The 10,212-nt window shown below is 41.3% G+C and overlaps 1 protein-coding gene across 1 annotated transcript in view; it reads left to right on the top strand.

The window, feature by feature from the left end:
• LOC110336930 (CD209 antigen-like protein E) overlaps window positions 1-10,212 on the top strand; it is a 21,109-nt gene that overhangs the window by 9,650 nt on the left and 1,247 nt on the right. Inside the window, exons 2-7 of the mRNA XM_021219668.1 lie at window positions 2,597-2,675; window positions 3,219-3,290; window positions 6,313-6,402; window positions 7,159-7,230; window positions 7,830-7,981; window positions 9,685-9,794. Coding sequence (XP_021075327.1) covers window positions 2,597-2,675; window positions 3,219-3,290; window positions 6,313-6,402; window positions 7,159-7,230; window positions 7,830-7,981; window positions 9,685-9,794 — 575 coding nt within the window. The remainder of the gene's footprint in view (window positions 1-2,596; window positions 2,676-3,218; window positions 3,291-6,312; window positions 6,403-7,158; window positions 7,231-7,829; window positions 7,982-9,684; window positions 9,795-10,212) is intronic.

Raw genomic sequence — 10,212 nt, 5'->3', positions numbered from 1 at the left:
CCACATCCATAACTTATGTTAAAGTTGCTATAGGATATAGAACCTCCTACCCACCTGTGAAACGAATGCAAAGCCCAATCTAATCCCATCCTGGGTAAACAGCTCCTTCCGAAGCTTCTGAGAGGTGTAGCACTGGTAGTGCTATGTGAGCGTAACTTATAGCAAATCTGGTCCTCACTCTGAGCTGGTACCTTCGAAGCTGTTGAGAGATGTCNAAATTTCTGAGTGCCTTGTGCCTATACGGAAGGTTAAATGCAGTCTTCACCTTGTGTCTGCAGCTCTTCTTCCTCCTTCTCTTTCTCCTTACATTCATCATTGTTGTCGTCATTGTCATCGCCACCACCACCACCACCACCACCACCACCACCACCACCATTACCACTACCACTGTCTTCTTTGCAGGCTATCGTGCGTTGAGCATCTGTGTTCCACCACATGCTCCTAGTCATAATATTCTCCCTCATAACAAGCCAGAAGCATCACAGGACCCCAGACTGAAACCTCTGAAACAATGAGCCACAATTCTGTCACTGTATCAGAAAGCAAACAATCTCTTCTCAAATGATTATCCTTTGAATAAGTCTTGTTTGGGTTTTGTTGTTCGGTTTTGCTTTGTTTTGTTTTTAATCAATTCTCATCTTCCAAGTGTTGGGTTTTGCGGTCAGGGGATGGAGGGAGGACAGCAAGTAGGACAAAGTATAGAGGATACTTGGGTTCGGTAGCATCACCATTATAATTTAAAATTTTTGTTTTTGCTTTATAGACTAACAGTTGGACTTTTGAGCTTTTGAGTTGGAACTGGAACAAAAAGGCTTTGTAGACCATTGGGATCAAATAATTGCACGTATGGAAGAACATGCATTAGAGGGAGTAGATTGGAAACGTGCTGTGGTTTGAGTAAAGTTGGTGTGCTTACCTGAAATTCACATTGAAATTCAGTTGGCACTCTGGCAGCTTTGAAGGCACGTCCTTTAAGGAAAATGGTATGCACATTGTTCATGTCTCTTGGTGTCAGTCACATTATCCATGTACATCATAATATTCTTGAANTTTTTTTTCCANTAGTGCAATAGTGGTCAGAAGGTTACAGGAGTAACACNTTGCTTTCTGGCTGGATCNGAGGTCTNCTCTACAGTAGGCAATTCATCCATGNCATTATAAATGTGGTCAAAAGCCCNTGTCCCAGGANGTCTTATTCTCAAACANGGGAACCTACTACTGTTGCTTTGCTAAAACGCCTTTTAAATACTGTTTATTTNCATGGGTGAGTGCTGCTCTCNGTCTCTTTCTGCAGGGGGAAATAATGCCGAAGACTCATAGCTGGTCAAAGTGCCTAGAATAAGTATTTGTTGAGAGTTCAGTCATAGATGCAGCACNTATATCAACTGTCACAAGGCTTATATGAGAACGAGGAGGAGGAGCAAATGTCAGATCCAGAGGCAGGGGGGTGCTGTGAAATGTTCTCTTCTGGATGCATCGTGGCCACTGCGCTCATGAATTTGTGGCAGCTATGGTTACTTGCATAAGTCTTGAACAAGATCAAGCCAGCTGGACCAGTCATTTTTGCCGGCAACAGTACTAATTGGACTCAGTGGGTTACAAAAAAGAAAGAAAGAAAAGAGGACATGAAAGTAGGAGAGAGGTGTGTTGGGGTATAACCTGGGTAAGTGAAAGGGGAAGTTAGGTATCAATATAATAAAGATTATATATATATAAATATATATATATATTTATATATATATATATATGTGTGTGTGTGTGTGTGTGTGTATCAAAGAATGAATAAAACATTTCTTTTTTAAAAAGAAAACAAAAAAATTTAAAAGAAAACAAATAAATTCTGGATTTCCCATAAAGGAGCTGTATAGCTGATAGAACAAACCCTGACTTATTGTGCATTGGTTCTCCTTACCTGCTAAGTGGACAGTGGATTAACTATCAGTGTGGGGAAATTAAATGGATGAGCAGAGGAAAACAGCTATAAACGTGGCTGAAGATAGCAGGCACTAAGTAACTATAAGCAACAATGATTCAGTGAGCAGAAATCACCATGAATAGGGACAATGGCAAACCAAAGAAGTTAAGCACTAGTTGGAATAGATGGCNTTTATGAAAGGCTCAGAGAATTGCTTGATNCCCCCCCNCCATTATAAATAGTGGAGAAACAACAAAGATTATTTCAGAATAATATTACTGAAATTATTAAAGGCAACCCACAGCTTGGTCATACCATGAGTGAAGTAGTTCTTTCTGACAAAGATGTCACGTTTCTAAGACTAGTTTTCTAGAATATTTAGTAAGTACCATGCCATTCAAGAAGCTCAGCCTCCACTCTATCTCTTTCAATGCAAAACCCACTTCCTTATTTGTCTTCCTGTGGGTACATTCAGGGACTGAGTAGCAGGGTGTGACAATTGAAAGCTATTGTCCAGGAGTCCTGCACACTGAGGGATAGCAGTGATCATGAGCAACTCCAAGAAAGTCAGGGTGAGCATGGCCCCGCTGGATAAAGGTGGGATGGAATACTGGGAGCTCCACTAGGGGCAGTTCAGATCTCTTCCTGGCTCTTTACTGATGTTCTTCTGGATCTGAGCAGGGGCTGAAGACCAGTGGCATCAGATCGTCCTGTGAAGGCTCTGAGCTCCAGCCAACTTTTGAACTTTATAGCTTTCCAGGTACAGCAGGCATAAGGGGTTGGGGACTGGGCAGTTTCTCCCATCTACCTGTTTTCTATAGGAGGACTTTTTTNAAAAAAAAAATAGAGATTGTTCCTCTAAATTNCTGGGTCAGGGGAGGCAGAGTTTAGAGCTCCAGGCTTCTAGGTCCTTGATAGTGAATGCTTATACTACTGGACTAAGCTATGACATTGGGGTAAAAAATGATGAATGGGAGGTTGACCTTTGAATTTTATGCACTTAAAATAAAAGCGTGTGAGTGTGTACATGCAGGAGTGTAATGGTGTGTTTGAGTAAGTGAGTGTACAAAAAGGATATAATGCAATTGTGGATGTCAGTGCTCACCGTCTACCTTGAGACAAGATCTTGTTCTCTGCTGCCTATGACATTTAATATTATATTTTCCAGATTCAATTATTTCTTACAAACTTGATCTTTACTTACAACTGAATAAAATTCTGTGTATGCATCACATTTTCATTACTGGTTCACCAGAGATGAGCATTATAACTTCTCTTTTTTTTTTTTTTTTTTTTGGCACAGTTGTCAGTGTCTCCAGTTCCCAGTGTAAGGAGAACATCTATTATGAGGTAACAGAGGTGAATGCTGAAATTGGTGAGTGACAGAAAACCAACTCCCCAAGTGTCTGCAGATATCTCCCTGGTATGGCTGCTTTAATCCTGTCCTCCAGTGGAGACACCGCTGTGGTGTGGTTGCTTGTGTCTCTGGAAGTAAAGCTTGCAATGCCTTCCTTGTTTCAACTGTGAAATACAGACACAGGGAGACATTGAGGGGGCACATGTTATTCACAGGTATTCATGCACAGAGGCAATATTCTGAATTTTTTCAGGGTTACAAAGTCCTTACTTTCCTCATTTTAAAAGAGATAGGGCTAAAATTTTTATGTTCTGGCCATAGAAAGTTCAGTTTTCTATGGGTTCCCTGTCAAGGAACAGTCTTAACTCTGGAGTCCGTTTTATGTTTTATAAATTGTTTTAGAAGGTGTATAATATAACAAGTTACTTTATGACATTTTCCACAGAGTATAGATACTATTGGATTTTTCTCATAATTTTTCTCATAGTTGCCCTATTGCCACTCTTGTTTCCCTACACTTATGAGGGTATATACTCCAAAGAACTTCATTTGTTTTTATGTCATATGCATGTATATATTCCATGTAGAAGAGTATAGCATGTGATATTTTCTTTTCTTGAGATTTTTGTTCCCACAATCCCTAATTGCCACCCCTTTCTCTATTTTATACATATAAATTTCCCCTTCTATTTTTCAGATAGCTAAATGATGTATAGACAGACAGATGATAGGTTATATAGACAGGTAGATTGGCAAATAGGTTAATAGAAAGGTAGATAAATGGATAGATAGATGATAGATAGATAGATAGATAGATAGATAGATAGATAGATAGATAGATAGACAACTAGATATCTCAGTCTGGCTTATTTTGCTTAGTATAATAATTTTCACTTCCACTTGTTTCCCTGGAAATGACATTCACCCTTCTGCATGGCTGTATGCATATATATATATATATATATATATATATATATATATATATGTATATGTTTTTGAGATAGGGTTTCTCTGTATAGCCCTGGCTGTACTAGAACTTACTTTGTAGTAAAGACTAGCTTCAAACTCAGAGATCCACCTGCCTTTGCCTCCTGAGTGCTGTGATTAAAGGTTTGCACAACCGCCATCCAGCTAAATCCAAATTTATATTTAAATATCCCAAAATATCTCAGTAGAAATCCCCAGTCATCTAGTCCATGGCTTTCTAAATCACATCTCGGTCTCTTTTGTAATTTTATCCAGTACTTGTGTTACCTGTTACGTGGTTCTAACATAGGTTCAAAGTACTGAAGAACTGCATGCAAAAAGTAGTAAAAAAAAAAAGGGGGGGGGACACAAGGAAGATATAGTGCAAATGATCAATAAGCTTCAGGGAGATTATTCAAATGTTCTGGGTTTCTGTTTCTGTTTTCTGGAGGAGAAGGAGATACATCCTTGTATGTTGTGAGAACTATTTCTATGGGGAGATATAAACTCCCTCGTCATAAGGTCCTGACTCAAAGGTGAGGCTAGGCTGGAATTTTTAAAGCACAAGAGGGAAATAGCTCAGCTGTATTCAGCCTTGGCTCTTTTAAAATAATTAAATTAATTCTTTGATAATTTCACCCAAATTTCTACTTTCCACCTTATTCATATGCATGAGTGAGCATGCATATAATTAAAATAATGACATATGTGACCCGTGCCTATGCAAAGAGAATTTCGATCACATTCACCCCGATTTCCCCTTCCAACTCCTCCTGGGTCCTCCAATGTCTTCTCCCACTTTAGTGTAACTTTAAAAAGATCCACAGTGACCAATTAGTGCTGCTCACATGCACGTGAATATGAGGCTATCCACTGGGGTCTGGCCAACCTACCAGGAGACAAACCCAGAAGAAAAATGGCTCTCCATCCNCTAGCGGCCATAGTTGTCAATAGCTCCTCAAGTACTGGTGTGGGCTCATGAGCTCACATTCATGCTGGAACATTGTCTGGTTCAGTCTTGTTCAGGTCCTGTGCAAGAAACCACGGCTGCTGTTCATGAGGGAAATGGTCCTATCATGGCCAGAAGTTGTTGTTTTACCACAGTCCTCCTGGCCTCTCTTTCTCTGTATTTCCGACACCTTGTGGGGACAGTTGTGATGCAGATGTCCCATGTGTAGCTGAGCACTCCACAGACACTCATTTTCNGCACTTTAACCAGTTATTAACCATCATTCACTGCTGAACAAATTTATCTGATGATAGCTGAGAGATACACTAACCTATGAGTATCAAGTATTTAGAAGATAATTTGATATACCNGCCCATTTGTCAAATAGTTAGTAGAACAGCTCTAGGGCCTCAGAAACTACTCAGGTACACATTTTTGGCTAGATGGCCTGGCCTGAGTTCCATTTTGTGAAGCAGGCTTTTAATTTCTTCAGAAAGTGTATAAGATTCCTGCCACTGTTACATCAGTGGTCCTATCTTGCCACATTACTCATCACTGTAGCTCTCATGATCCATAGCTAGATGAGACTGTTAATGACTTTTTCTACCCCAGAAACCTGCACAGAATCTTCCGGTACTATGGAAACTAGTTAATGAGGAGAAAGTTTCCAGATCACTGCCAGCTAGATTTTTTCCATGTCCTGTGATCAAGCTATCTGGTCTCTTCAGCAATGGGTTTTAATCATCAGTTTCTAGTGGGTAACTAAGAGCAATCTGGCCAGGCTCTTATTTTTCCTCCTCCGAGTTAAGCAGGTGAGAAACNGATGGTCCGTGTTATGCTTTAAATTCCAGACAGCTTCTAAATCAGAGTTTCACATTCACTGCCCAGAGAGGGGCTGAGGAGAAGTGAGTACTTCCTACATACTTGTTCCTAGGACATGCAAAATGGAGTTCTACAGTCCTGGGTCCTGGATGGTTGAGACCTAGGGTTTTGGCTATGGAAACCTAGAGGCTTAAGTCTTAAAGTCCTGTGTCTGGGCAGAAGTATGCTAGTGACTTATGTGTCCCAAGCCCCAGACGATGCAAGGGCTCATGTTTGCTGAAATCCCATCCTTCTCTTCCGCAGGGTGTGAGAGACATGGACTGGTTCCCCTGGTGCTGCAGCTGCTTTTCTTCATTCTCTTCTCTGGGGTCCTTGTGGCATTTCTTCTCCAAGGTTAGACAGNCCTGAGTACCTGGGAGCTTGATGCTGTTTGGGGGGACAGCTAGTGAAAACAGTTTTAGGAGGATAACAGGACTGAGATGGAACCTGATTCTTCTGTGGCTTCTAAGCATATATCAGGACTCCTCCAGCCTATAGAGAAAGGGAAACTGAAAAGGAACAGAGGAGGGTCTTCACTCCATTTGCCATCTTTTCTGGGTAGCAAGATTCTCTTCTTTCTCTTCTCTTCTCTTCTCTTCTCTTCTCTCTCTCTCTCTCTCTCTCTCTCTCGTGTCTGTGTGCATGTATGTGCATATGTGCATATGTGCATACACACACGTGTATTTTCATGCACATGGAGCTGTGAAGATAAGCGTACATATATGTGTTCATTATGCAATTGCCAAGAGACAGCCTCAGGGGTCATTCCTCAGATTCTGTCCACTTTTTTGAAGAAAATGTTTCTTATTGTCCTGAGGCCATAAAGCTAGCTAGTCTGGTTGGCCAAGGGATCCATTTGTCCTTGAATCTCCAAATCGGTGATTATGAGTGTACACTAGCATGCCTGGTTTTTAAAATGTGGGTTCTGGAAAATTGAATTCAGGTTCTCATGCCTGCATTCAAGTACTTTACCAACTAAGTCATCTCTCCAGTCCAGTATTCCTCTTCTTCAAGTGTTCTATAACAAATAGTTGGCTCTCAGACACAATGTTCCTACATAGGCAGTGTAGACCATGATACACTGTAGGCGTTTCTTTTTTCTTGGCACAGTTCCAAAGGTTCCCTGCACCCAGGATCAGGAGGAGATCTACAAGCAACTCATGCAACTGAAGACTAGAATAGGTGTGTAATGAGAGCCTGATTGTCTGAGGGTCTTAATGGACAATCCATGTGAAGACACTTTGCTTGAATTTTGACCTTTTTAAGTCTCAGTTTTATTTTTTTTTAAGTATCAGTTTTCTTACAAGTGAAATGGAAATACAGGGTAACATTCAAAAGTGGCCTTGGTGTTCATAAGCATATATATATATATATATATATATATATATATATATATATATATATATATATATATATAATATGTATATATTATATATATACATAGAGAGATACATATATATGTGTATATATATCACATATACATATAATATATATTATGCATAAACATATAACACATGTTTCATATATATTATATATACACACATATGATCCAACTATTCCAGTTTCCTGAGAACGTAGCTCCTACTTCTCCTAGTGTGGATGAAATGGGGGCAGGACACCTGGATCCTGTAGTATGAGGAAGATGCTCAGGAAGTGGAGAGGGTAGCGTCTCCCATCTATGGTACTTGGAGGTCCCTGACTCTGGAGAGTTTGAAGGCTGATCAGACACAGTAATACAGACACNCAAGGGTGGGTCCATTCTGACTATCCTTCCCCAACAGACTTCCTGTGCCGTCCCTGCCCCTGGGACTGGATGTTTTTCCATGGAAAGTGTTACTTTTTCTCCAAAATCGAACGCAACTGGAAAGATTCTGCCACTGCTTGCGAAGAAGTAGGGGCCCAACTAATCGTCGTTGAAAGTGATGAGGAGCAGGTCTGTCTGATTCTGAAGTGAGATGCAAATCTTTTTATTATTAAGAACTTCACGCATCATACCATGTTTCTTGATTAAACCTATTACCTCCCTTCCAATTCCTTTCTTATTGTCCCCACACTTTTCCCTCTCAACACCATGTACTTTCTCTTTCTAAAGTCATGGAGTCCCCTCAGTGCTGCCTACATATCCACAGGCATAAGAATGTCTACTGGAGCATGGGCAGTCTCCCAGGAGTTACATGTCTGAAAATACTTACTTTTTCTCCTTACAATCTGTCACTTGTCAATAGTTCTTTAGATAAGGGTGGAACTCCATGAGCCGCTCTTCTGCCTAAGCTAAGAATTTGGCTTGGTTGACCTTGTGCAGATACTGTGAGTTCACGTGTCCAGTTGCCCTGTTGTATTAATTAATTAATTAATTAATCTCATCATGGGGTTCACTACCCTCCTCAATGGCTTATGTTCCCAAATGAAACACACACACACACACACACACACACACACACGCACACGCACACGCACACGCGCGCAAGCACGCACACACACACACACACACACACACACACAGTCTTTGCATTTTAATACGCCCGAATCAGCACAATAACAAGGCCACTGCCTAGCCTCTCTGCTACTAGAATCCGCCCCCCACTAATAATTCTGAGTTACTACTGACTAACTGCTATCTTCCATCTTGGCCACTCCATTTGTGGCCCTCTTTGGGCTTCTCTTTCTTGACTCCTTGCTTCTCTATCCATCAAGGCCTCCGTGGCTCTCCACTCTCCATACTCTCATAAAGCACAGCAGACCTCCTCCCTCTTTTCCTCCCTGTCCCAAGCCCTGGAATCCTAAAATCCCACCTGCATCTGTCCTCCCCAGCTATTGGCTGCTGGCATTTATTTACCAATCAGTACCAACTGGGGGCAGGTTCCCAGAAACTGTGTGCAGACCCTCTTGTGCAAACAGTTCTGGGGGAACATAGCATTTGTAATACAAGCAGTTATACTGCCCTGTCCATTTTATCTCAGATGTCCACTACCTCTGGCTCTTACAACCTTTCTGTCCCTTTTCCCTAATGATCCCAAAGCCTTGGAGGAGGAATTTTGACACAGATAAGGGGTGTGCATTTTATTATAGGACAAGTAGTTTAAGATGGATAAACATACATTTTCAAGGGAAGATAGAAGAGAAGAAGGCCATGAATTAGGGAATCACAAATACATTACACACACACACACACACACACACACACACACACACTAAACAAATCTTGACCATGTGTGTGAGATTTGGNAGAAGACTTGAAAATATAAAGAATNCCTATGATAGGTTGGCTAGTACTTAATAAATTGCTTTGTAGAGGGACAACTCTGNTGTGTGCCNTTGGTCAATTGCTAGGATATGGATCACACACATTCGGTCAGTCATGGGTAAATCCAANTAGACATTCTCAAAACTCTCAAGCCAAAGAAACCTGCAGTAAAAACAAGTATGTGTGACAAGATGCCAGCTGTGCACCTCTCTGTGCAAGTCATTTGCCTGTAGGGCACAGACATGGGAGGGCTCTGATCTCCTGAACACATGTTGGAAATCACGGTGGCTTCCAACATGCAAACAGAGCGTCCCCTCTAGAGTTTCCAGAAACTCTACTGGATGGAAATTCAAGTACTCAGCTTTATCTCAATTCCTCTTCTCCCCCTTCAGAACTTTTTGCAGAAGATGCANAAGATGAAAGACAATCTCTGGATTGGGCTCACAGACATCATGGAGGAAGGCTCATGGCAGTGGGTGAATGGTTTACCTCTGTCACCGAGGTAGGTCAAAAAAAAGGGGGGGGGTGTAGAGTGGGGGTGTGAGACTGGTGNCTGAAACTCTAATGTGAAATACTCTTTCCTGGGGGTTTATCCCCTAGATACAAANATATGCCACTAACTGAGTGGAAAGGGGGCTCATGCTCACGTTTAGGTAAGATGGCAGATGTTTTGAAACCCTAGTAGTGGAGATTCAGGAAGAGCTTGGGGTCTGAGAAACAAATATAACATGGTATAAAGAATCTAAAATCTAAGTAGTTGGTTTACTAGTTAAAGGTATGTATGGTTTTTGCAAAGGACCTGAGTTAGGGTCCCAGCTCTCAGGCAGCTCACTACCACCTGTTACTCCATCTTTAGGGGGTCCAAATAACACATACACACACACATACACACACACACACACACACACACACACACACAC

The sequence above is a fragment of the Mus pahari genome, chromosome 19 (genome assembly GCF_900095145.1).
Source record: "Mus pahari chromosome 19, PAHARI_EIJ_v1.1, whole genome shotgun sequence".
Taxonomy (NCBI): domain Eukaryota; kingdom Metazoa; phylum Chordata; class Mammalia; order Rodentia; family Muridae; genus Mus; species Mus pahari.
This window is presented reverse-complemented; position numbering and strand designations above follow the sequence as displayed.